Raw genomic sequence first — 27,966 nt, forward strand, 5'->3', positions numbered from 1 at the left:
ACCAGATTTCTAGTTTGAGATACTAATACTCAATACTACAAAACAATGCTAATAATAAATTTCAGAACAGGGAACACGCCAATACATATATGTGTTTGACTCAAAATTTAGTGTGCAAAGATTTTGTCATATGAAGAGCTTATGTTCAATTTTTTAAATCACAGATAAGTGTTAATATTACATAAAACATTTTTTATGAAACAGAAATGTAATATAGTAAACCATGATAATTATTTGAGAAAATTTTCAGACTTTCACAAAAACCCACATTTCCAGCTTTTGAAATCTGCTAAATGAAATGGTTAAGAGGCTAAGGCAGCTTGCTGGTCAAATCAAGTATTTTCTCACAAAAAGTTAGCCATAACAAAGAAAATAATCAGCATATCCATCCCATAATAAAAGTAGTCAAGTCATAGCCTGATAAATTATGTTTGGCTCCATCTCTATCAGTTACAAATGCAAATGACTGTTTTTACTTTCATGCAAGCGTAATAATGCTAATTTGAGATCTAAGTGTAATATTTTCCCATTTCACTTGCATACTTTTGCTTAGTGACAGCTTTAGATAAAACATTTACTTGTAATGGAGTTCTGTAAATACTTTATTACAGCTTATAAATGTTGTACAAAGACTTTTATGCATCTTAAGAATTATTTGGTGTGATTTGGATGCTCTTCCAGTAGGACTGTAATGTGTAGGGGCACCTGGTTGGACCTGTCCTGTGTGTGTTCTACCAGCAGGTGGCGCTGGACCACACAATGCATGTTGGCCGTCAAGGGGTGATTAATTGACTTTGTCCATCCCAGAGCAGGGAAACTGCGCTCCTGCATCTCTGACCACTAGTCCTCCTCGTCAGTAGCGGTGCGGATCATGTGGAGGAAACAACTACGAGAGAGTAGTTAGCATGCATGGACAATTAATGTAAATGGCGCCTGTCAAAAGGAAAATATATCAGCTTTTGCTGTTCCTTGTCATTTTTCTTCCAATCTCAGGTAAGAATTTTAACTGTTGTGTAGTGTGCGAGTTGAAACACGTAAAGTGAGTAAGGTATGAGAGTGACTGAGTTACATCTCTAACTAAAAGCGCTAACAGGAGCTGAGAGCAGATCTGCAGTTTAAAGTTTAGAGCTGCTTTTTGTCCGGACTCTCATTGCGACTGAGTTATCTCAACATTTAGATAGCTGTCGCTAAACTGCTAACCGTGAAAAACAAATAAACTACTCGGTTTGTTCCATAATTTAAATTAGTTGATAAATACATCTTTTTATATTAAACTAATCCCCCCAATAAAACCAATAAAATTAATTCACTCAGCTGTTAGTTTTGCCTGTAGTTGTTCAGCTATTATTAATTAAGTATATAAATATACCATATACTATACTATACATATTAAATTACTGTAACATTTATAGATAGATAGATAGATAGATAGATAGATAGATAGATAGATAGATAGATAGATAGATAGATAGATTGTGAGTTCAGTGTCTATCGTTTAATATATGCTTTGGTTAAATATAATTGAATGGTTTGCTGACCTGTGACTGGTCAACACCTAAGCCTTAAACTATAAAACAGAATTAGTTATGAATGAGTTATACCAAATTAATTAAAGTTATTGTTAATAAAAAATTTTCTAGATTAAATTGTTTAAATAAATAGCTAGAGTACACAAGTATTTAAACATTATCTAGAAGTACTGTAACTTTGTGATCTTCAAACCATAAAATCAGCAAATATAACTAAAAGTCTCACAAAGTATTAGTTACATATACTTATATACTACTACTTACTTACATATATATACTGTACCACAGCCCTTAATAAATGTAATTACTGACTCTGGAAAAAAGCTTGCAGGCCTGTTTGTATGTATATGCTTTAAATTCTGTGTTGAGTCCCTTCTTCCTTAGTCCTTACAGAAACCCCCATTTTGATAGCTACCTTCACATATGATGAGCTTTTCTCACTGTTCTCTTTTGTCTTTTTTCCCCACAGGTGTTTTATGCTTTAGTGAGTTATTTTTCATTAAAGAGCCCCATGATGTCACTGTCATGCGGAAAGAAGCGGTTATTTTGGACTGTCAGGCACGTGGAGAGGCACCCATTGACGTCACATGGCTCAAGAATGGAGTAAAATTGGTGGAGAATGAACGGGTGTACCTGCTCTCCAATGGCTCCCTTTATATTTCAGAGGTGGAGAGCAGAAGAGGAGACAAATCAGATGAAGGGTGCTATCAGTGCCTTGCTCAGAACAAGTATGGTACAATCCTGAGCCAGAAAGCCCGTCTTACAATCGCAAGTGAGTATCACAGAAAATTAAGTGTAGAAAATATGTTATTGACTTATATGTACATATGAGGGTATAAGAAAAGTTCTCTATGCAAATTATCATTACTTTTAAAAGTAAGATCCACATCTAAATGCATGGATTATCCAAATATATGTGTACTTGGAACTCATATTTGTTGTGTTTTAGCTGCTCAGTCATGCACTCAGGGCAGCCTGGTGAGTAACAGGAAGAAGAACAATTCTTCAAAGTTAGAGCTTAAAAAAAAATGCTGCTTGGATGAAGAAAATGCCTATTGGTGTGTTAATGAAGGAGCAGGAGATTTGAAAGGTTAGGAGCTGTCCAGGATACTAGTCCTCCAATGCTAAAGAGCAGATGACCCCTATTCACCAGCCTGGGCTTTCATGTTATTGCACCCTGATCGCTTGAGGAATTGTTCTTTTGGAATGCTTTCTCCTCCAGTGCAGTGTGAGTTGGCCTCGTATTTTAAGGGGGAGGTGGGGAAGCTTCAGGCTGAGCTGGTCTTTAGAACCTTATATCATCTCCTCCTACCACCAGGCCTTGCATCTTGCAGTAGCTCTTTTCTAAGAATATATGTTCTACCCGCGCGAGAAATGCATTCCCAACTGCACTAAAACATCCAGTTTTAACACCCTTTTTAGTATGATTAAATGAGGGTTTTACTGAATTATAGGAATAAGTAAAATAGCTGCTTGCTGTGTTTGTGATCTTTATTTATATGTTATTCCTCAGTGTTTTACTGTGGAGTCCATTCCTCCTTTGATTTGAGTATGATTATGCTAAGATGACAGTATTTGTCAGGATTTCTTTAAAATTTAAATTAATCCAATTAAGTCTTCATGTGTATAAATGTTTACTTTGCATCACTTCTCAGTATAAGGAATACTCTTAGTACCATGGAGTGCAATCTGTGTGAGTTTCAGAATAGACATAAATTACTCAAGTTTTGGTTAATTAAATGCAGTGCTGACATGTGGAGCTGGTACCCAAACAGTACTTATAGTTTTATTAATTGATCTAGTAGTTTACCCACTTTATAGCTTGAAGTAAAGAGGTGATAAAGGCTGCCAGTAAGCTTTACTAGTTTGTTTTAAAATGGCACTTAGACCTGCTCCAAGGTCTATCTGGAAGCTCATAAAATTTTCACATACCTGAGAAATGCTCAGTTGAAGGACACAGAGGTAGCAGTGGGGGTTGTCACAAGTGGCAAGCACACACACATACACACACAAATGTGAATTGCTGTTTCCCAGTACTGCGGCTTTACCCCGAGTGTCTAAATGACCAAACTTTATTGCAGGGATTCCCAGGTCAGGGGGGATTGAAGTCTTTGCACACAATTGTTTTCTGCTTCACTACTCTAGTGAAAGAGTGAAAAGCTTTTCACTCTGACCGTTTTTGTCCCCATTGCCTCCCGTGCCCACAAAAGAAAAGGGATTCTTGGGGGGTAGTTGTTTGCCCTGAAATCATTGGACAGAACAGCTGGACTTGGTCACCACAGCAAGGCTAATTACATTACAGTAATTGTAAAAGTTAAATGTTAGTAAGGCTGCATATTGATTGAAAAGTCAGGTTGCATGTTGTAAATCTGTTGTGCTGCCCTCAGAAAACATGATCACTTGTTTTCAGCTGATGTCAGCTAGAGAAATTTTGTTTATTATGAAGATCTTGATCCACGTGGTCTTGTGACCTGAGCCCATTTAATATGTTAGCACCTCAGCTGGAAGATGGATGGTACAACATGTTGGGAGCCTCAGTGCCTGCTTTCATGACATGGTTTATGTCTCCGCTGCAGGAGTTATGCTCTGTGGGAGCTTTTTAACCCTTTACACATATGCCGAAACTACTGATTTTCATTTTTAGCACATGGTGTGTTGATGGAGTGTAACTTTAAACATTGGGTTATAAGGTGCAAAGGTGAGATGGGATTTGGCCTTGATGAAAAGGAATGTGACACCTGATCTACCTCATGTGATGTTTGTCAACAGACTTCAGATTGATAGGAATTTTGGTTGAGAGATTGACTCCTGAGGCAGCTCCCCTTTTATTGGTCTCTTGCACCATGTGGCCACAGGCACACAAGGCAAGGAAGCAAAAGAGAACGTCAAATTTCTCTCAACTTTCAACTGGTTTCAACAACTGTATGCTGACATACAGTGAAGCCTCAGATCAGTCCCAAATGGCAATGCTGTTCACTGGTGTTATTGATTTGTTAAAAGTAAAATCTGGGGTCATGCGTGGGGACAAAAACCAACTACCAGCAATAGCTAAAATAGACTGTCCATTCTAGTAGAGGGTAAATATTTGATTCAGTCTTTTGATGATAGTCTACCATTACATTTGTAATTAGGATAAATGTGTTACTTGACATTATTTGACACAGCTGATGGTGTTGACTGTGTCATAATCTCTTGATGTTGTCAAGGCATGGCATCATGAGAACAGGGAGTTTGCTGCTGGCTATCACTAAATGTAACAGAGAGCAGAAACACCACATTTTATGATGACTGTGCATAATGTGGGTCTGACACATCTGCCTAAAGTCATGTTAGCATCTCAGATCAGCGCACCCATTCATCAGTGCATAATGACATCCATTGTATTGCAATACAGAAAGTTGTAGCAGCACCTGTCAGTATAAAGTTGCATGGTTGCCCAAATATTTAGTAGATTTTACCAACTGTATTCTAATGTTTAATTAGAGCTGTAACAGTGGAAAGCTTCTTACAGCAGGAAAACCAGGAGTATCCAGTAAAATAATTATCCTTGCTTCATGCTATTTGATACATTTTTCTGTTTGCTTGGGTTCAAGGAAAGCTCATTCTCACAAATGCAGGTGTCACTTTTCAAACCACACATTTATGAATTCTTACAGTGGACATTTTTAAATGAAAGCTTATAACAGAATAATAGAACACATTTTTAATGAGGTGCAGGATAGGGCTACCACATTTAAGAACTAAACATTATTTCCCTCACATGTCTACAGCAACCAGGTCAGGTCTGTTATTATAGGTTGCTAAGGAATGAATATGACTTGCACTGGATTGGCACGATTAGAAGCTCCAATAAGACTAAAGCAAACCTTGCACAGTGTGTGCTGAAATGTGAATGAATGAAATGCCCTTAAGTGAGACAACTCAAAGCCTGGAATCTTGTTTTTTCTCCTCTGCTGGATACGAAAGGTTACCATGGCTCCCCTGAACTGCAGGCCCAGAGGTCAAAGGTTTCTTTAAACTGTTCAATAGATGGAGGGCAGCGAGACACAGAACAAGACTTAAATCTTTTATACAATAATTCAAATGCATATCTAAATTTTCTGTTGCCATGCTAGTATTAATTTTGATTTAATATTTTTCTTTTTAAAATTTTGTTTGTTTTACTGTCATCTTATTTATGTAATATGACATGACTATGGATAAAACTTTTTTAAAAACAAAATGTAGGTATATAGATTGACTTTTTTTTTAACTTTGATCTGATATGGGGGTTAAAGACAATGAAAACACTGTCTGTGAGTGGAGGGTCACTGTTGAGTGATTGGAAAACTTTGTGGCAGAGATAAGGAACTGGAGAAGGGGGATGAATGCTCTTTCTGACACTGCTCCCCCACTGACCGTCCCGGGCTTAGAAAGGTCATGCTGCTCATGGGAATAGTTCTTTGTTTAGCCAGGCCAGTGGTCACTTGACTGTCCTGCAGCCTATGTGGAGCAGCAGCACATCTGCCAACCAGTCAGTGATTGATTTGTGGGCTTTTTCAGCTTTGCATTCTTCTTCTTCTTCTTGCTTATCAGCCCTCCCTTTTTAGAGCTTTTTATTAATGCTTAGTGGGGTCACTGAACATTATAGAAGTCATTAAAGTCAAATGAAACTGTGGTTTTTTTCAGTAGAAATGGTGAAATGAACAAAAACAGAAACAGCTTATTTTTTGGTCAAATAAACAATCAGAAACATAAGAAGATGTAAAGTTTTGAGGGTTGATTCACTGAACTGATGGTCATCAATTCAGTATACAGCCTGCAGGAGCAAGAGGAGATGATCAATTTTAACGTCCCCCAACAAAGATAGGACCCTTGGGGGTGGGTTGGATGAGGTATGGGTTTAGGGGCATCATAGCCATCCACATAACTAAACACATATGCTGCCTCTGTCATCAGCACCAGGTTGAGCTCTGCATATCATATTTGATTAAAGACTCCATCCTTTTAGAAGTGTCATGATAATTTCATGTCATAGTTCTTCTGTTCTCTTAATGTTAAATGCTCAGTTGGAAGTCATAGACAGTGTGTATTATTTTGAGATGTGATGTGTATTTGAAAATTGAGGCATTGTTTCTCTGTGCAGCACAGTTTAAGTTGACAATCTTAAAAGTATTTTAGAAGAAAAAAAACATTGCTCAAAGTGTTTTTATACCTTCATAAAATGTCTACTGAAAGAAAATGACGGAACAATAAAGGAGACTTAGAAAAACCTGTTTAGCATCCATGCAGGAAAAACATGTGCTCACACTGAGAAACTGACCATAGCAGCCACAGGAGAAAGGGCTGAACTAATTCCTGGCGTTTGTAGGGGAATCTTTGTTTGAGTTTGACCTGTCCACTGACCTTTAGTTTGTTGAGCTGCCGGCATCAGAAGGCCCGTCTGCCACAAAGTAGAATGTGATATATATAGCTTTACTTCGCTGGATCCCTTTGGACTTTATGGTGAACATAATTAAATAAGCCATGAAGACTTATTAAAAGTTATCTTGGTATTTCTGCAGCTTTAAATTTTTAACTCTGGACTATTACATTGACATTAAAATGATTTAAAGTTTGTGATTCATTCTACACTTGTGTTTGTGGCTAAATGGTGTATGTATGTCTCTCCTGAAAGACGACTACTTTTAAAGTCTTCACATTACATACTGTGTGATGTAATGCCTTGCAGCAGCTTCATTTTGTGTTTTCTTTTATGTGTTTTAATAGCGGCAACTGGCGGATGTCCTGTTAAAACAAAAAGGGATATTATTACAAAAATCCTCACAGTGGGAGAACAATCTCAGTGTTTTCTAGGCATATTGCATGGCAGCAGTGAGTAGCAGCACTGGTTTGGGGTAGTCAAACAGCACTCTGCCTGAGTTGAGTGTGAGCCAGGATTTGTGGAGGTCAGAGGTGAGAGGTGAGATTGCTGAAAAGGGCAGATGGTCTGAACTGTTTCTTCTAGCTTTTGGGGAACAGGCTGAGGTATTTATTCTATGTTTGAGTAAGGGTGGAGGCCAAAATGTGCAGCTTTTACAAACATGTATGTGCTGTATGATGTAAAAGCTTCTTGCCAATTTCCTTCAGTTAAATATAATAATGAATAATGGATGGCTGAATGAGTAAATGTATTTGATTAAGTAAATCACACAGAGCTTGATTTATTTGCAGTGGTAATTTAATCCACACATTAGTTGGCCCTCAGGCAAACATCATCACTCAAAGCAGCAGAACTGCTCTGTCCAGTATACGACAACCCCCGAGCATATATAGATTTTCCACCTTGTCTTAGTAGTTTATCAATAATCAATGACTGTCCTGCTGTTTGTCAGTCCAGAATTGCTTGCCTGAATGAAATGGCAAAGTAGGGGGGCAAGGGATCAGTGCAGCTCATCTCCCATGCCCTGCAGTCATATCGCTTCAACACATGGTGGGTGTGTGTGGGAAAGGGGGTTTGAATGCCTCTCCCTGTCTCTATCTTCACATCAAACAGCCACAGTGGAGCTAAGCGGGTAACAGCTTAAGACTAATTTGATTAAATGGGACCATGGTGAGGACATCTGATCCAGATGAGTTTGCCTCTCGTCCAGCAAGCATGATGTCAGTCACTTATTCTGAAAAACAACAGTTTAATTATCTGTCGTGCATTTAATCTTTTGTTTTATACTTTCGTCAGGCCCTTCATATGCAGTCTTCAGCCAGCATTATGATGATGAAAGAAAAAATAAAGCCAACAGCCGTGATTATAATGTTGCTGTTGTTTACAGTGTAGACATGACATTCATTTATTTACATATCTAACTGTCTGTCTGTTGTGGATTGTTGTGTAACAACTGCTGATCAAGCTGCTGTCTTTCTGTCTTGGTCAGGACTCTTAAAAACATCACATTTCCACAGTCCTATTTTTCTGGCTAAATTAGCATTAAATAGAAATAAATCTATATAAAAAAAACTTTAGTAGTCAGACATTTATATAAATTTGTGGGATTTTCTAACTGTCACAATTGTTTTGGTCAAATGAGATGTTTTTTTTTCCACCTAAAATATCAGTGTGATTTGTTAGAAAGTTGCTGTCAAATGTGTAAAGCTCATAATTCATTGAATGTTTTTTTTTCTTTTTTGGGGGAGGAAGTCAAAGCTCTCCTGCTGTTTAGGACCACAACACCTGGCAACTTGGCTTATACACAGGCATTCATCATTACCCTCATACAAGCTATGTGTGTTTATTGCAGTGTTTTCTTCTAGACCTTTTCTCGAAAGCAGAGGTTACCACAGCATGGTGCTATATGTTGTGCAGAACACACTGAGGATGATGGATGTCAACCTCAGTACAAAGTTGGCGATGTGTTTTTCCCTTTCACAAGGTTCTCGTTTTTTTCTATACACACAGACTAAAACAAGTTTGTTGCTTCATAATGTGTTCCATGCAAAGGGACTCCAAAGGGCTGTGGTAGAACAGAACCAAACCAAAGGTGTTGTGTAAAGTTTGTTGGAGTCCTGAAAACCTGTGGTTTGGGTATGATGCCTTTCTTTCTGCTCCTTTGTGTGATTTTGCTTTGCTGACTTCTGTTGGCTCACTACAGCTGCAGCAAAGGGAAGTCTAGGTGTGTGGACAGAGGTTAAAGAGCACAAGTGTGTTTGTATATCCATACTTTAGAGGTGATTGTTTTAGGTAGGATGTATTTGTGCATTTTCAGTATGGATGTGCTGAATATTAGAAATATGCATTTTTGTACAGTCTACTGATTGGTCTCTCTTTCGCTCTCTGTATGATTGATTATTTGATGTATTTATTGCAGTTAAAAGTTAGTTGCTGTGAGTCTCTGTTTTCTCTGTCACAAACAGCAGAGCAATTGATTTCTTTTAACAAATAACTGACCACGAGCTTCTGCAGCTCTCTGAGAAGAGGGGGATGGTAGAGCTGTGGGTGACCTTTTAGGGGCTTTTATGGCTCATGAAGAACTCCTCTCAAAGGGAGTATTTATTAACAAAAACAGCTAAAACAACTTAAATCATTGTACGATTCACAGAGTACTGCTGTATAAAAGACCTTGTTGTAATTCATGTTGAGTCTCATTTGCTTGCTGGTCAGCTGGTGGCTGACAACAGCTCAGTTTCAGGGAAACCCTATCCACGCAGGATGTAGCTGTTCCACTCCAGTCAACACCTTTTGCAGCACTCGGCTTGTCTATATCTTTCAGTAACAGACATAGCTGTTTTATGGCATCCACTGGATCTGACTGGAATGGATGAATGGCTGAAATACATTACTGTGTTTGGAAAGAGAGATTATTGTCAGTTGTGGGTAGAAAAAACCCAGCAAATAATTATAATTTTTTGGCTTTTGCACTCATAGAAATGTTCTTGTTTGTTTATAATGACATCTATATGGTGGTTTCTTGGTGATTTGAGAATCTCCTCCCTCTGCTTCCTCTGTAGGCTGTTCTAGGCAGGTATTTCATTAAATTTACTTGGACTTAAAGTCAGCTAAAGTTTTCTCAAAGCACGTTTTGAGACAACATGAGTGAAACTCAACACTGGCTTTTACAACAAAGAAACACCTCTAGGGAGTTTCCTGTGACTTTATCCTAAGAGGAGTACGTATGAAGGATGGAAACAGGAGTTTTCTCTTGGTTGCCGAGAATTCTGGTCTAGTCTTAATGCAGATGTTTGTAATTGTCACTTATTTGTTTGTGAGATTTTACAAGTGTTGCATTGTAACTTTATTTATTTATTTATTTAAATTGTTTGGCATACGTTATGCAGACCATTCATTCATTTTATTAAGAAAAATCCTTAACTCATCTGCCTTGATGGTTTTCTGCAGGTATGTCCTCGTTTGCACTCCAGCCGATGTCCATAGTGGTGACTGAAGGCTCAGTCGCCAGATTTTCTTGTAAAATCAGTGCACACCCTCCTCCAATCATCACTTGGGAGTTCAATCGTGTCACATTACCCCTCTCCTCCGAAAGGTATGCATTGCTGTTTTCGGTCTAACTTCATGGTACTTAATTATGTTTTCTCAAGAAAACCCTCAAAGATAATCTGTGACCACTCTTGCTCAACACATGTTGTGAAAATGTTTTGCATGTAATCATTTCCCATTCAGAATCACAGTCCTGCCTAATGGGGTTCTTCAGATACATGGGGTGCAGCGAGCGGATGCTGGACACTATCGCTGCATTGCCACTAACATTGCCAGCCGTCGTCGAAGCACAGAAGCCACTCTCACTGTCACTCCAGGTATGTCAACTAGCTCATTTTTTTTACAGTGGTAAAAACTTTGCTCAGTTTATTTAGCTAAATGTAGGTCATATGAATATATGATAAGATGGGAGAAGCATATCTGGTCTGTATCTTTGAAGCAGTTACAGACTTGTCAACACAGAAAGGTGATTTATTTTCTAAAAGCACAGCAGCAGAGGTAGCGTTTTTACTTGACTCTATACAACAAATTACACAATGTGCAGTGAGTGCAGCTGTTCCCTTTCTATGCAGCTCCTGGCCCTAAGTTTCCCCAGAGACCACGCATCATTGCTGGGCCACAGAACATCTCAGTGTCATTGCATCAGAGTGCCATGCTGGAGTGCCTGGCCACAGGCAATCCACGACCCCTCATCTCCTGGAGCCGAGCAGACAGCAAGTCTATTGATGTTTACAACACCAAAGTGTTGGGAAATGGCAACCTCATCATCACAGACATCAAGCCCCAGCATGGAGGAGTCTATATGTGCAGAGCCACCACTCCTGGCACACGCAACTATACCATAGCCTCGGCTAATGTAACTGTGCTAGGTAAAGGCAGTGTACTGTAATTTGGTTGTAGATGTAGAATTTTTACTGATCGTTTATGAATCCTCATTTTGCTGTTGCTTTTTTGTAAAGCACCACCTTCCTTTGTGGAGTGGCCTGAGAGCTTGACCCGTCCACGTGCCGGCACTGCTCGTTTTGTGTGCCACGCTGAAGGAGTTCCAGCACCTCAGATAACGTGGTTCAAGAACGGGGAGAAGGTTCACTCCAATGGACGGATCAAGATGTACCATAAGTATGTTTTTCTCACATTCATTTTAAATCCTGGGATCCCATAAGTTTCTTTTCTAACACTTCGTGGCAGCCAGAAACCTATCTCTGTTGACTAGGAGACACGCATTTAGCAGTTGTTATCCACCATTTTTAAACAGTTTAAATAAATAATTCACTATGTTTCCTAGAGTAGAAAGGAAACTGAATCATTTACAGTTGTGTAAATTAGGTTTTAGTTGGTTTTCCAATAATTTGTTCCTGCTCTTTATTTAACTGTCACTGCTTGTTAAAGTAATTATGGAATGACAACACCCTGGAGAAAGTGCCTCAGTAAGCAGCTTTGTAGATGTTTATTCTGTATGTGTGTGTTTTCCAGCAAACTGGTCATCAACCAGATCATCCTTGAAGATGATGCTATTTATCAGTGCCAGGCTGAGAATGAGCTGGGATCGGTCCTCTCCATGGCGAGGCTCATCGTAGTGATGTCAGAGGACCGACCAAGTGCACCCAGGAATATCCAAGCTGACACAGTGTCAAGCTCTGCCATCCTTCTGGCTTGGGAGAGGCCTCAGTATAACTCGGATAAAGTTATTGCATACTCTGTTCACTACATGAAGGCTGAAGGTAAGTCAGAACATGTTTTTTATGTCACAAATAACAACCCTTACTTTTAAGGAAACTTACTATGTTACTCATTTAATGTTTGTGACATTTATAGTGTCAGGAAATATCAGAGCCTTGACTTTTCAGCTTCCTGCTTAAAACGTTTCTTTAATGAGCAAACTAAGAGTTGACAGTACTATTCAGTTGGAGGTTAAAAGCAGGAGTGATTCAAACTGAAGTACAACAGCTTTTTTAACAAACCAGTAGCCATTAGGACCGTGGACTTCTAGAATTTCAAGAGGCAGGGTCCCTTCCTTTTGCTGAAAAAATGCAGAATGAAGACAATACTATTAATAAAAAAGCACAAGGGCTGTTTTGTACCAGCAGAAAAGCTTTAGGTCTTTTCAGCTTTCCTGGGAACTCTTGCTGTAGATAACAAGAGTCACATTCAAACAATACAACATTTCAGGAAAATACGCTGCCTGTGCATTCAAGCACTGCACTTAAGCACAATGTCACTACCTTAATTTAGGGAAGGGAAATATGCTGAATTCTGCTTTGAAAAAGGAACATCTGCTGGACCTAATCAACAGTAAGGAGGTCAGAAAAAGAATTTGACCAAATTCTTTGTGTTACATTGAATAACAGACATCTGTCAGGGATTTTCTGCACTTGATATAGATTTCTTTACACAGTCTCCTTGGTCCCAGTCAGACAAAATAGTTGTTCATTGACATTGACAGAGTATCAGACAGTGCACTCTGCACCTGAGGTTGTTTACAGAGAGCCTTTGCACTAAATTGAGGCACCAGCTGAAAGAAGGAACTAATTAGCTTGTGTGATGGAGTGTCCAAAAAGTGTGTATTCTGTGAGGCAGTGAACGGGTGTGAATTGGACAGAAAGACAAGCATTGTGTCTTCTCAAAGAGGCTTACTGAGGCATTCAAACTGTTGAGAATGCCCCTTTGTTTACTCTGAAGTACCTTGTTTACCAGGTCAGAAATCAGACCAGGTATATGTGTTTTTCATCTGGGCAAAAATCTTTTGTGAGACTTTGCTTAATTGCTTTTGTCAAAATCACTCTAAAAATTGTAATAACATGATTGTAAGGAAGAAAACCTTGGGCTAACACTCAACTGGTTTTTCCTGTTGAAAATTAGACAGTGTAATGGTTTTGTAGGCTTGATCTATGCAGGTATATCCAAGTTATATTCAGTTGATCATGAAAATTTTAATTTCTCCAAAAAATATAACAAGAGCTTGTTTTATGGTAGCTTTAGTCACAAATTAGATAAGTAGATGCATAATTAATCACAGGTTAGATAGCTAGGATATCTGCATCCTATTTTTTATTTTTCTTATTTATCAACCTGTTTTTGTTGTGTGACTAATCAAAAGTCTGGACAGATTTCTTTTTACTGAAAAAAAACTTATTCAGGAATATTGTGTGTTTAATCTGACTGGTATTGTTATTTTTTTTTACCTAATTTTATGATCTCATAATTTTTCCAGGATTAAACAATGAGGAATATCAAGTTGTGATTGGAAACGATACAACTCGCTACATTATTGATGATCTGGAGCCGGCTCGCAACTACACCTTCTACGTGGTAGCCTACATGCCCATGGGAGCCAGTCGAATGTCGGACCACGTCTTTCAGCACACACTCGAGGATGGTGAGGCCTGCACCCAGGGAGCATTGAAAATGATGAGATCCCTTACACATTAAAAACAAAATCAGAAACAAGAAATATGCCAAAGTGAGATTACTGAAATTAGTAAATTGTAAAAACTAGAAGTATTCGTCAAAGGTCTGTAAATAAGTTAATCATGCACTCTGGTGTCACAGATTTCCATTTTGTTTACACCTTAAAGACCTAATGTGACTACTTTATGTACTCATGGTGTCGAAAAAAAAGAAACAAAAGGAAAACTATCTGTTTTTATCTTACTCATTTATCATTAGTTTACTTTAGGTTGGATGATGAGGAAAATATATATTTTTTTTTATGTTGCAAACATGTCAAATATTCTTAAATGGTATGTTTCCTGGGAAATAGACTAAGTAACAGTTTATGGATAAAACAGAGGCTGAGCCAATTAATCAAGTACTGGATGATACTGACAGCTGATGTGTTGCAAAAGTAAATCACATAAACCAGTCCCCCTAAACCAGTTTGCAAAATTTTAGACAATAGCCGAACACAATCTGGGGAATTTTTCTAAATCCATGTTGATTGATGGTAATGCATCAGTTATCAATTACATATTTGTTTTATTGTTGGGTTGGAGATATGTTTGATTTTTTTTAGTGTGTAACAAACTCATTTTAGATCATTTAAGAAATATTGCATAATAAAGTAATTACATATCGGTTGATGTTCTTGTCTTGGCGCTCTGCAGTTCCCCTCCGGGCCCCAGAGCTCAGCCTCACCAGCCGCAGCCCCACAGACATCCAGGTGTCTTGGCAGCCTCTTCCAAAAAAGTTGAGTCGTGGGCAAGTTACCAGCTATCGCTTGTCCTACCGCACCACTTCTGAGAGTGCAGTATCACAGATAGAGTTGCCCGGAGAAAAGACACAACATTACCTGGAAAACCTGCAGCCTGACACCATCTACCTTCTGCGGATTGTTGCTGCCACCAGTGTGGGGTGGGGGGAGCAATCAGCCTGGACATCCCACCGAACTCCAAAGGCATCCAGTGCTCGAGGTACAACATTAAAGTTCTCCTTTAAATGTCTGAAAAAGCAACTTAGAACAACAAGAGCTTAGTCAGAACTGTGTGGTTTGTTAGAGTTAATTTATGCTGGTGTGTGTTGGCATGTTTTAAGAATATTCTCCTCTCTACAGAGGAACATGACCCAAACACCTGAGTTACCACTGGACTACTTAGCACAGTTTAAACCATGAGAATGAGCAAGACATAGAGAAAAGCTTGCTCTAATAATGCTGTTAAGGCAATGTGTTTGTTACTCGCTGACCTTTGCCCTGCACCGTCAGTAGCATTGGATGGACTCAGTCATGGGTCCTAAAGGAAGCAGCTCAGGCCTGCGGGTGGGAAAGAGTATATGGCTGTTTTGAGGTACATCTGAAGCTTTGAAGCAGGGGAGGGAAGGATTTCTTTTTTTCGTGCCCATTAGTCTCTAGTTTAAAGCCAGACAGGAATCGTCCACTGACAGACCCTCCCATTCCTAAAATGAAGATGTGTGAAATGGCTCCCTCGACTGTTAACATGTTTTTGTTCTGGTTTGCACTGAGTGTGAACAGCCAGTGAGACATCATATGGTAGTTAACATCACTCAAAGGAAAACCTGGTCAGGAGGCTCATCTGTCCAACATATTAAGCCTGGAAAGGGCTTATCCTACTTTCTTGATAGTTATCAGATTATGGTAGATAACAGAAGTCTGTCTGAAGTTTTGTTATTTTTATTTACATTTGGGAAATATTAAAATAATTTGCTGTAGCACCGTGTGAAAATTAAAAGCAAACTGAGAACATAGATTATTCATAAATCAGCATATTCATTATGTGCACCTTTGGCGGGGATGTGAATTTGTGTGATAGGAAAAGCACTTATATATAATCATAGAAGTGCTGTATGAGTGTGTGCGTGAATGGGAAATGAGACATGTTGTGTTAAGCGCTTTGAGTGGTCAACATGACCGGAAAGGTACTATATAAGTACAGTCCATTTAGCACTGTGTGCATCCTTGTTTCTGTAAATCTTGTAATATGAGGATCAAAAAAAGAATTTTTTTTGGATTCTGTCTTTATACAGTTCCCCTGGCTCCCGAGCTGCATCTGGAGCCTTTGAACTGCACCACCATTTCAGCACGGTGGCAGTTGACACCCAGAAACTCGGCCAGTGTGCAGGGCTACAAACTGTTCTACCATGTGGAGAGCCAGCCTGAGAGCATCCCAGTTCAGCTGCATGCCTCTTCAAATACACACATCATTGGAGGTCTTGGTGAGTTTTTTTTTTCTTCAAATTACCTTGTGCCACAGTGCCGTCTTGCAATTATCTAACACCTAGATTATCTGACATTATTAATTATCTTAGTGATGATGGATGGTCGTCAAGGAACCAATGTATGTTTATGTTAGAGTACATAAAAAGATTAAAAACTGACTAATTCACAAACATATTCCCGAAATGAAAAGGCTTTAAATGCTTTAATCTTTAAATGATCCTTATAGTTATTTAAAATCCCAAACTTTTCAGGAAAAAGCCATGCTAGGCAAATTTGGTTAAAAGCAGCCACAGCATCTGTTGACAGCCAAGCATGTGAGTGATTAATAGGCTTAAACCTTGTCATGTGTGGAGCAGAGGTTCTCTGGGTGTGGTGGAGAACAGCACCACATCCCACTTCCATGACCTCCTAACCTTCTGTGGATTTCTGTGCGCGACTTTCTTAGCGGCTTCTGAATGGGGTTTGTGGCATATCACATCTTTTCTGGCCTTTAGGTCAGATTCATTTTAGCTGTTTTGTTTGAAAGAGGAAAGGGGGCTCAGGCCAATGCAATGGACATTTGACCATCTGTGGCCAGAGGGGGTCAACCAGGTGGTCAGCAGCTGACTTGTAAATCAGCAAGCTGTGCTTGAATGAGATCTGAAAGAAAGGAAGAGAGACAATGAGGCACTATAAATTAATTATGTGTTAACTCTTAACTGCTGCAGTTAGATATTTACTTGTGCTGCAGTATACTTGCTGTGAGAGTAACTGATAAGACTTCAGTAATAATTCATGTTGAATACTGATTAAAATCACACTACTATGCTTCAATGCCTTATGATGTCGTGTGTGTACTGTCTAGATAATAGAAAAGAAATAGCTCATTCAACCATATTCAGATTAATTTTGTGTTTGTTTGCATTTTCTTATTCTTTTTTGCATGTAACATTAAATAAATGAGCAAGATGCAGTCATTCACCATAACTAAATGACCATAAAAAAGCTTAAGCTAAATAAAAAATGATTGTTTTGTTCTACTTTGTTAAAGGAGCTGTGAAGGACTGTGTTTTTAAAGAGAGGGAAGCTGTTCTCTGAAGGCTGATTTATCGTGTGTTTTATGACTGCTTTGAGCAGTGTTGCTGGAGGAGCACAAACATCAAAGACTCTCATTGTGTTTGGCTTTGAGAGTCACAAAGATAGTTTATTGGCCAAGACGTAAAGGAAATGCATCCCTTGACTAACTGACAAGTTACTGAGTTGCTGGCCAAACAATGGGCCAGTCTTTTGAGCTCTCTAACTTGCAGCTTTGAGCTGTAACATTGTACATGAAGAGAGAGGTATAAACAGAAGTGCCTAACCTGTGTGGTAACACATCCTGCAACTGGGAAAACACTGATGTGCCAGAGGGAAAGTTTCTACAAGATATCCTACAAGATTTAAAATGTCTTAACAATACTGATATTTTAAAAAGGCTTTGAAACTGACCTTTAAAGATTCAGTGCAAGTAAGCTTAAAACAGTGTTAGATTAAGAGCCAATTAATATCTAAATTTAGTGTAATGATAACACTGGATTGTGTAGTGACACAAATGGAGACAAGCCATAAACTCGATGAACTCACACTATGCCAGATATAAAGTAATCTGCAGTGTACCTACAGTGTGTTAACATAAGCCACCAGAAGCTACAGGCCATATTAGACCAAATAGAAACTACAGAAGTAAAAAGGCTGCATTGTAAGAACCAAGCAAGATCATGTTTTATTTCTTTTGAGGACGATTATGTAATTTTCTTTGCTAGAGCTTACTAAGGGGCACATCTTGACTGGTGATCTGTTCCTAGGTTGTGTTTATTAAATCTTCTGTATTTTCTGTCTTGTTTTTATTTTTGTGAATACATTTTTAAGAGGCTTTGAGACAATCATTTGAGTTTTTTTTTTTTGTTTTTTTTTTTTTATAAATAAACACATTATCTGTATTACAGCCTGTAGTGTGGCTGGTATTTTCTCTACATGCAGTACTGTTCCCCTGATTTTAGGCTTTACAAACTTCACAACAAACCACACTGTGAACATGCTTTGTTTCACACAGATTGGCTGATAACATTGATTTTTTATTAGCTATTATTTTGCTTCTCTTCTCTTCCCTTTCCTTTTTTTTCTTTTAGAAGCTCTATTGTTAGTAGCCTAAAGGCTGCAAGATGCCTGTAAGTTAATCTTTCTGAGCAGGTGATCACTGGAAATTAAATCTACTTGCACTGTAAATGACATTTCCTATAATCCACTTGATGTTGAACATAGCAGCCATCCCTTTATTTATTTATTTATTTATTGTTTTTGCCAATAACATTGATTACTGAACTATCAGCTGTAGGAATACTGGATGCTGCTGAGTCAGCTCTGTGTACAGCTGCACAAGAACACTCTCTGAACTGGCCTCCTGTTAAATTATCACTTATGACAATCCAGATGATTGAAAGCACACTGTGAGGGCCAGGAATGTGCCCGAGAGGCTCCAGTTGGGTATAAATGGTGCAGTGATGTGACCTTTCCTCGCATGTGTATACTCTGTTCAACCCACGAGAGGAACATGTAGTCATCAGTGAAGCTTAAATACCTCTCATACCTGTTGGCACCAGACACTGCTGCACACACGACTAGATTTATCTTCCAGCCATGTTGCATCCTGTCCACTCCTCGAGTTAAAGATGCTATGAAGGTTTCCCAGGTTATTTCATACTTGAGCTGCATGTGTGTCAGTGTGTGATTCTGTGTTGATTTGTGTGAATAAGGGCAATAGAGAGAGGAGTGGTGGGGGGATGATAGATGCTGGTGTGAGGGTTCATGCTGGAGTTGACATTTACGGCCCCTGTTCAGGCCTGGTTTGCTGCGGCCTGGGGGGCCTTTTGCAACAGAACAAAACTTTAGGGGCCAATGGGAACAGCATTTCAGTTGTAAAAAAGTAGTAGAAGAAGGGGGAGGGGGTTACCACCAAATGGCCTTAAATATTCTCTCTAATACAAACAGAATAATGTATGGCTGTGTTTTTACTCAAAAAAGCTTCTGAAGCAGGTTTTTATTTCTGTGTGTAAAAACTAATAGCTGAAAACATTAAATGTTAATAAACTAATAGGTTACAATAATTATTAGCTGTTTATCAGTTCTTCAACCATTGTAAATAGGACATTTAAGGAATATATTATTTTTGTATATAAATAGCAGAGAGAAAAAAATCTGCATTCATTTAAAGAGAAGATCTTTAAAATGTTTTGTAGTATATTTTTATTTAATTGATATTGTAAATTTTATGGAGAGTAAAGTGACGTCCCGGTTGTTTCTTAAATTGTTATTTGTTGAATCATCAGGATGTCACATTGTATTTTAGTCACATCACAGAGCTGTTTTTGTACTTTAGGAGTTCGCTGTAGTTGCTAAATTAAAACGTGTCGGCCAAGGTGTCTCTTATCAGGACCCCACGCTGCCTGGTATTAAACAGCATTTTATTCTGACTCTTGGTGTTACCCTGTTTTTCCACTCACTTCCTCTGCTTGACCCTCCCCCTTCAGAGCGAGACGTGTAACCCCTCCTTTTGCAGGATTTAGCTTGCCCAGATTCCATGTCAAAGGTCGTGGCCCAGATGTCACAGCTTCCCCCCTCTCAGGGCTCCTCTCTTGCATAATTACGGCAGACCCATTGTATTGTGAGGCTGGAAAGAGGTGCACTCTAAATGCCTGCTCCTCTTTAGAGGTGGACACTGAGGTTTAACAAAGTGCAAGGAAAAAAACTCTGGATAACAAGAAGGACATTGTACACAAAGTGTAGAGAGTCAGTTTTTATCTATTTCTGTAATAACAAATGGAGATAAATGTCTCAGATTGTCACTTGACATTAAAATTTGCATACTCTTCACAGGTTATATCATCAGTCTTTTAGTTTTTCTTTTTTTTGTGTTTGCAATTAACTATTTAGAGGATTCCCATATGAAAAAGTCTCATCTCATATTCCACACCCACCACCTCGAATTCTTTCAGTTTTATCTCAGCCAGACCTGCCGGCCCTGGTGTGGCTCTAGTGAAACTCCTCAGGGCTGCATGGGGGTGCAAGCAGATTTGCTCCACCTCTCCTAAACTTTGCAAACCTCCATGGAAACAAATTTATCTCCTGCGGTCTGCCTCTATTTCTACACTCTCAGTGCAAGAGGTGCAGATTTGCTAAACACTTAGAATCTTTAACCTTTAATATTAATTGGGTTAAGATTAATTTGTGTTGTTGTGCATAATGTACATGTTCATATATGAGCTATACATTAGTCTTCCTTTAACAGCGTTAAGAAGCTGTTGTCTAAAACATTCATCATCATCTAAGTTTTAAATTTTCTAACAAATTAGCATCAGAAAATAAATCAATATTGTCCTGTAAAAAAATGCTTTTATTTGAAAATGTTGTCTCCCTCCAGACTGATTTTTTTAAATTGAGAAACAGTTAAAACATTGAGACTCACATTACATTTCCTTAACTGTCTGCAATGGTTGACAAAGATGACCCATGGTACTGATATTGTATGCAACATTTAAATTGGTCCCTGATAATTATTCTTTTTTGGGGGTAAAGGCACATTTGGTCAGATGGCTATTGTTCAGGAGTTGGTCTTAAGGGTCAGTAAGGCCTGCAAATGCTGTTGACCGTCTGCGGTGTCCCTCCCGAGGGATTTTGTCTCTCTGACCCCTGGATTCAGAACCTGAGTAGAAATGGCCACTGGCCGCTGACCAGTGGGTCTGACCGGGGCCAGAGAAAGGGCTTTCTTATTTGCAGTCAAAAGACTCGGGGTGACAGGGTGATGGATAGAGGAGCTCTTCTGTTCTGCTGCCCTGAGTTCTGTTGAAACTGACCAAAGAAGTCACAGCACCAAGCATCTGTTACATTGCCTCACCTCCCATTCCCATCACATCAAAAACCTTACTGACCCCACACCCACACAGTCCAGCTCACTTTCAAATGGCTCCCCCTGCTTTCCATTGGCTGTAGAAATCTGACACATTGTTATGGCTCATGTTAAGTCATAACCTTGACTGCACAATAATGGTGAGCATAAATCTAAGCTGAATCTTTTTCTTTTTCTTCATTTAGACCCAAGAAAGAAGTATCATGTCAAACTTCTGGCTTATAATGTTGTTGGAGATGGATACCAAGCAGACCAGACTATCAGTACACCTGGATGTGTCTGTAAGTGCTGCACTATTTTGAGACTTTTCACGGTGTTTTTCCTATAATCCAAAGTGAAAACAACAACAAGAAAAAAACATATATCAATGCGCTTTACCTCTCAGCTGTTCGAGATCGCCTTGTGCCTCCTCCACCTCCTCCACACAATGTGCTTGCCAGAACCAACAGCTCCACTGCTGTGTTTCTTCACTGGGGCCGACCAGCCTTCACCTCCAGCAATGCAGTCAACTACACTGTCCGCTGCAATCCCGTAAGCCTCCAGAACGCATCGCTGGTGCTCTACTTGCAAACGTAAGAATCTCAACATTAGATGTCAATTGCCTGGCATGGCTCACACAAACTGTGTCCTTTTAAACTTGCTGTCACTTACAAATAATTGTCTGATTGCATATCCACAAAACAAAACGGCTTCTGGTGACCTGGTGAACTAGTACTGATTACTGCTGCTTTGCTCCATTTCTGATAAGTTCTCTTTATTCCTCTATTGTCTGGATCAAGTTTTAATGGATGGACAAACTATATTTATTCTTATTACTGTATGATGGCTTTTGTCATGCCATTGGTCAGCTCTTCTCTTTACACTGTACAGCATTATTAACAATTTGAACTTTTTTAGAGAAAAAAATCAGCTGACAGTTTACATTTAACTACATGAACAATTTCCTCAACAGTATCTGTGTTGTTGCTGTTTGCACACACATTAGCTCCACATCACCCTCTTCTGGAAGGTTTGGGCAAGCTGTGTTTTTTTTATTTTTATGTCTTTCTCGTCCTCATTCTGCAGGAGTGAGCAGAACCTCCTGGTGCGAGATCTGGAGCCAAACACTAAGTATGAATTTGCCATTCGCCTTCATATTGACCAACTGTCCAGCCCCTGGAGCCCTGTTGTCTATCAGAGCACCTTCCCTGAAGGTGAGCATGAAATCTATATTACATTTCCTCTCTTCCTGTTAACATGACCATGCACCTGCAGTTTTAGTAACTATTCTGCATCAAAGTTGCTCACCTTGCATTCTGTGTCAAGTGTCTGTGATCTAGTTTTTTTTAAATCACATTGTCTTAACATCCATCCTCTCTCAGCTCCCACACAGCCTCCATCCAACATCAAAGTGACTCTGATTGAGGGGGACACAGCGCTTGTTTCATGGAAGCTTCCAGATGAACCCAATGTTCCTGTTACACACTACACGATCCTGTACGCCTCTAGAAACGCCTGGATTGCTGGGAAATGGCAAGTGCTCCAAAAAGAAGGTAAGTAAGAGACTAGAAGGAGACGAGCAGACAAATAAAGTTGTACAACAACCCGGACAGGTTGCCAGTCCATCACAGGGTCGCCTTCATGAGGAACATAAACAGAGTCATACCCTCAGAACTATACCAAACATTGTTCAGAATAAACAGAATAGGATGTAAGGTGGGATTTTTGTGGGTTCCAGCTCACATGGGAATAGAAAGGAAAGAAGGAACAGCCTAGTTGGCAAAAAGTGTGGTGAAGAATGACAGAGCAGGATTTCATTGGCAGTATGAGCCATTACACTATAGACAAGTCATTATTTAAGCAGCAGCAAAGCTTATAGTGACAGGATAATAGGGGGAAAGCATACTATGCAATACAGGAAAAAGCAAGAACAGAAAAGCACCAGTTTATTGATAAAATGAGAGATTTAGTTGCCATGATCAGGCTTGGACTTGGCCACATTGGGCTTTGAAGTGGGCTGGCTCAGATATGAAAACACCCAGATGGTAAATGTGACTGTGGGAGTGTAGAAACAGTTAGGCAAGAAGTTTAAAGAGCTTGGGTGAGCTGGGGCAACAGTCTTAGATGTGCTGCAACTCTGAATCTGGATAAATGAACTAAAACAAAGAGCAGTAGCAGCTGGAGTGCCCAGAGAAAGTATGTAGAAGAATGGAGAACATGCAACCTTTACACAGAAAGGCCAATGTTTGAACCCTTCCCCAACCAAGGTTCAAACCAGTGATATTCTTGCTGTTCTTGCAGGCCTAAGTCTTTAAAAAATATTTTAATTTGTGTTAATATTAGGCTGTATAAGATGATATAGCAGCCAATGAAAGACTGTGTCCAGCTAACATTAATGAACCACCTGGATAATACTGAAAATTAAATGACAGCAATAGGCCGCCCAAGCCCAAAGAAGGAAATGTCTAAATCAGTCCTGCCTTAATTTCACCCTTCTTCTTCCTCTTTTTTATGTGATTAAAAAAAACACTTTCATCTATATTATTTGCCCATTTTCATGTGCATTTAGTCTAATATTTTGACTGTAGCTCTATTTATACCTGATACAGAGACTTTGCTTCATACTCATGATCAAGTATGGAGTGGCTTGGAGATCATTTTGTTTTTGTTAAGCAAATTTATTTTGCTTTTTTATTTATTAGATCATCATATCAGAATCTACAAAAACTGTCAAAAACAACAAAATTTAATAATAAAAGGCTGTTGTTCTGTCTGAAGTCTAAGGCGAGAAGTGTTTTTAAGAGCAGATAAGAATAAGAGAGACATAAGAAAGACTCACAACTCCCCCTATACCACCGACAAAGAGGTCAAAAGTGAAGCCATTCACAAATCCCCTCCAGCTCATCCTCAAACTGAGCATCCACCCCCCCCCCTGCAATCTCTGCTGGAAGCCTGGTGGTGTGGAGACTTTAGAAAATGTGAACAGCCCTGATCTCCTGACCCCTGCTCTTCCCCTCAGATGAGGATTGTTTTTATGTTCACAGTATCCAAAGTTAATTTTTTTTACAAATCAGCTCAACATGTGTACACTATAGTTCATCACTTTGGGAAACAATGTATGTGTATTTTTTTATTTATTATTTTTCTTTTTTTTTCTACATCTAAGTTTTTGTATAGTTGGAACCTGTTAGGTATTGATATTACTGTATCGTCTCTTGGGGCAGATTCCTTCCTGATGTTTCTCTCAGGTTTCCTATGTTGATGCAAAACTAAGCAAAGCAGCTGATGTCTAAAACCACATGTTTTGTTTACAGACAGACAAGTATTTTAAGCCAAGAAGCAATTTTCAAATGTGTAACTTTCCTCTAAATATTACATTTTCGTACTTATTTGTGATCACAACTCCACAATCTTAAATATCTAAAATGTACCTAAACTAAATATATACTGTATATTTCTACAACCACAGCTGAGCAACAACACGAATACTAAAAATTATGCATAATACTAAGTAAAGAATACACATCATATAAATACAAATATACAGTGTCCTGTGGATTGAAGGTGGTCAGTGGGTACCACATAATGCAATAAACTAAATAGGTGGAAATGCATGGAATAAATGATAAATAACTATATACAATATATATGTATATTATTTACAGCAGGATTATGTTACAATACGTACAGTTAGCAGGATGTGAGAGTGTGACATGAAATTATATTAATGATGAGGAAGTAGGTGATTTGGAGGAAGATGGTTATTGACAATGGACGATAGATTTAGGTTTGTATCAGTGATGAAAGGCCTGAGAAAAGAAAATATTCGTGTGTGGTAGTGGTGGCTTACAGTGTTTTGTAGCCCCTACCAGAGGGGAGAAGAGATAGAGAGAGATCTTTTTTGTCATTGTTACGGGAACATTGAAAATTAGTTTGGCAGCTTCATTTAGCCGCATGAATAAAGTGCAAACTTAAGAGAATTGCACAAGATATATTCGGGGGTATTTAACAGCTCGGGGGGTAAAAGCTATTCTTGAGTTTTTGTTTTGAGTGTCCTATATCTTCTCCCAGAAAAGAGGGGACAGAAAGGGGATAACTGTCCCGATCACCCTCTCTGTTGCTCTCACCACCTGCTTTAATCTCTTCTTGTTCTCTATAGTACAGCAGCTGAACCAGACTGTACAGCAGTAGGTGAGAATGCTCTCTGTGTCGGAGCAGTAGAAGGTCATCATCAGGGGTTGGGGAGGTGGGCCTGGCGAAGCTTCCCGAGGAAGTACAATCTGTGTTGGGCCTTTCCCACTTGGTTAGAGGTGTTTGTGGACCAGATGAAGTCAGCCAAGATGTGGACTCCAAGGAACTGGAAGCTCTCCACCCTCTCCACCTCTTCTCCATCAATGCAGAGGGCAGAGTTCTCAGACTGTTTAGTTCTCCTGAAGTCCAGAATTATCTCCTTTGTTTTGGAGGTGTTCAGTTTTAGATTGTAGATGCTGGACCTCCTCCCTGCAGGCCAACTCGTTGTTCTCAAAAAGGGTGGTGTCATCAGCAAATTTGACGATAGTGTTGCTGATGTGGATGGGGGAGCAGTCATGTGTAAAGAGGGAGAAAATGAGGGGGCCGAGGACAAAACCCTGTGGTGTACCAGTATTCAGGATGAGAGTGGAAGAGGTGTGGTCTCCCATCCTGACATTCTGGGGTCTGTTGCTGAGAAAGTCCAGTATCCAGGTGCACAGTGAGCTCCCCAGACCCAGGTTGCCTAACTTCTGAACCAGTTTATGTAGTAGAACTCTGCTGAAAGCAGAACTGAAGTCCACAAACGGCATTCTCACTTAGGAGTTGCAGTTTTCCAGGTTTGTGAGGGCTGTTATGATTGCATCCTCTGTTGACCTATTTGCTCTGTATGCAAACTGATATGAATCAATGTCCACATGAGGTATGGTGATGCGAGAAAAGGTTGTGTTTAGGGTGTGATGGGTCAGCAATGTCACTGCCCATTTCCTGACTCTGCAGGAGTACAAGTCCTGAATGGACTATCTAAGCAATGAATATAACATTTAATTTAAAAACAAAGTAGATAATTCCAGCAAAAGCTTAAGTGATCTGACCTTTACATACCTGGTGTTTGATATGTTAACTGAATTTTTTGGCACATTGTTTTAATCTTTTGCTTGTTTAATGGTGTTGCATTTTTTAAAAGTTCTTAACCACATTTTAAAGCTTTCTCCAGTTGTTAATATTCGATTTAAGTATTGAATAAAAATGTCTTTGTAGTGAAAAGCTCATCACAGATGTTGTATTTAAGATCCCAACAATATTAGTATGTTGACCTTAAAATAAACTTAAGGAAATATGCATGAAAAGAAAATGTTTATTCACAAAGACCAATGATCTTATTACAGGGAGCATCACTATGGCACTGCTGGAGAACCTGAAGCCGGGACAGGTGTACTTGGTTAAAGTTTCTGCATCTAATGACATGGGGGATGGGCCATTTTCTCCTGCGGTGGAGCTGACAGTTAGACCGGATCTTTCCAGTGGTAACGATGTCCGGCTTTCTCGTGGTTCCACACACTCCACAGGTGAGTGCCATAAATATTAAGGTAACTGAAACACATAACTTACTGAAAATCCTTTTTGATAGTGAAATTGAGCTGCCTGACAGTGTAGCTGTGATCATTGACAGGCTTTTCTGATGGCTTCTACCATCTGGACCAAAAGTCAATGACAGGTATCAGTGTGGGAGTCTGCATTGCTCTCATCTGCATCATCATCTGTGCTTTCATCATCATATGCAGAGGCAAAAACAGGTAATATCTCCTAACACAGTGATAACAGTCTTTATTGACTCCTGCTTTTCTTGACTGTCCAGTCTTGTGTCTGTTTCCCTGCAGGAAACTTTCAGCTGTTAAAACTTACAGAGAGCACATGAACACATCTCCAGCTGCAGGACATCTTGGACCTGAAGGACAAGTGGAGAATGCTAATCTAACCATGTCAATGATTAGTCAAAGCCATTTTATTGATGCCAAGGTACAGCAAACTTTAGAATAATTTATTGTTAAACATAAAAAAATGTCCTATTAAAATATATTTCTTTCATATACTCTTCTTTTACAATTAACTTTTCAAACATTAAGAATATTTTTTTCTGTAGGGTGGAACAAATCTCATTATCAATTCTCTTGGCCCTGTTCAGCCCAGCTCTCAGAAGACTAAGAAATGGTCTTTCTTCAGACGTGACATGAAAAAGGACAGCAAAACAGTCCAGGTATGATTAAGTCTGAGAAGTTTTGTTCATTAAATCATCAGCAGAGTTTGTGGATTGGAAAAGAAATAATTACAAAGAACTTAAATTTGTTGTAAATTAAACCCAAAGACAACTTTTTTTGTGTGTTTGATGGAGTTTGTCAGAGGTTTGAACTCCTGTGAAATTTTTAAATTATTTACAAAGCTTCCAGTGAAATCTATTTTAACCATATGTAGCTGTGAAACTGAGTTCTGAGACTCACTAACTTTCTTTGCGCTGTAGCAACACGGCGTTGTCTCCTACCAGGCGGATACCACAGTGTTGACCTATGAGGAAGAATTTTCCTCTTCTCCAAACCAGCCCACCACCCTGCAAGCTCTGCTTGGACATTCAGGCGACATAGAGAGATCTTCCAACAGCGAGGGCAGCCATGAAACTGGTGACTCTGGTCGCTACTCTCATGACGAGACAGAGTTGACAAACCTGTCATCTGGTCCCAACAGCCACCCCCCATCTCTGAGAGCAGAGGACAGCAGAAACTCGAACTGCAGCAGCCCTATTGAAGAGCCGAATGAGCTGTCGGAGGAGAGTCCGACTGACCTGAAGGGAAGGGAGCCTGTTGATACTGGCTGCAGTCATCAAGATGCCCACAGCAGTTCTCAGTCAAGTGTGTAG

At 39.3% G+C, this 27,966-nt stretch overlaps 1 protein-coding gene across 1 annotated transcript; it reads left to right on the plus strand.

Annotated features, from left to right (window-relative positions):
• The first annotated feature begins 926 nt into the window (after positions 1-926).
• Positions 927-27,966, plus strand: prtga (protogenin homolog a (Gallus gallus)). Its single transcript, XM_042001207.1, has 19 exons — positions 927-993; positions 1,999-2,301; positions 10,378-10,522; positions 10,660-10,793; positions 11,049-11,345; positions 11,436-11,595; positions 11,950-12,197; positions 13,688-13,852; positions 14,580-14,885; positions 15,955-16,143; positions 21,254-21,349; positions 21,454-21,640; positions 22,134-22,261; positions 22,430-22,600; positions 26,444-26,623; positions 26,728-26,851; positions 26,936-27,074; positions 27,199-27,312; positions 27,574-27,966. The coding sequence occupies exons 1-19, from the start codon at positions 927-929 to the stop codon at positions 27,964-27,966; spliced, it is 3,546 nt and encodes a 1,181-aa protein (XP_041857141.1).

This window comes from Melanotaenia boesemani, chromosome 1 (genome assembly GCF_017639745.1).
Source record: "Melanotaenia boesemani isolate fMelBoe1 chromosome 1, fMelBoe1.pri, whole genome shotgun sequence".
Classification (NCBI taxonomy): domain Eukaryota; kingdom Metazoa; phylum Chordata; class Actinopteri; order Atheriniformes; family Melanotaeniidae; genus Melanotaenia; species Melanotaenia boesemani.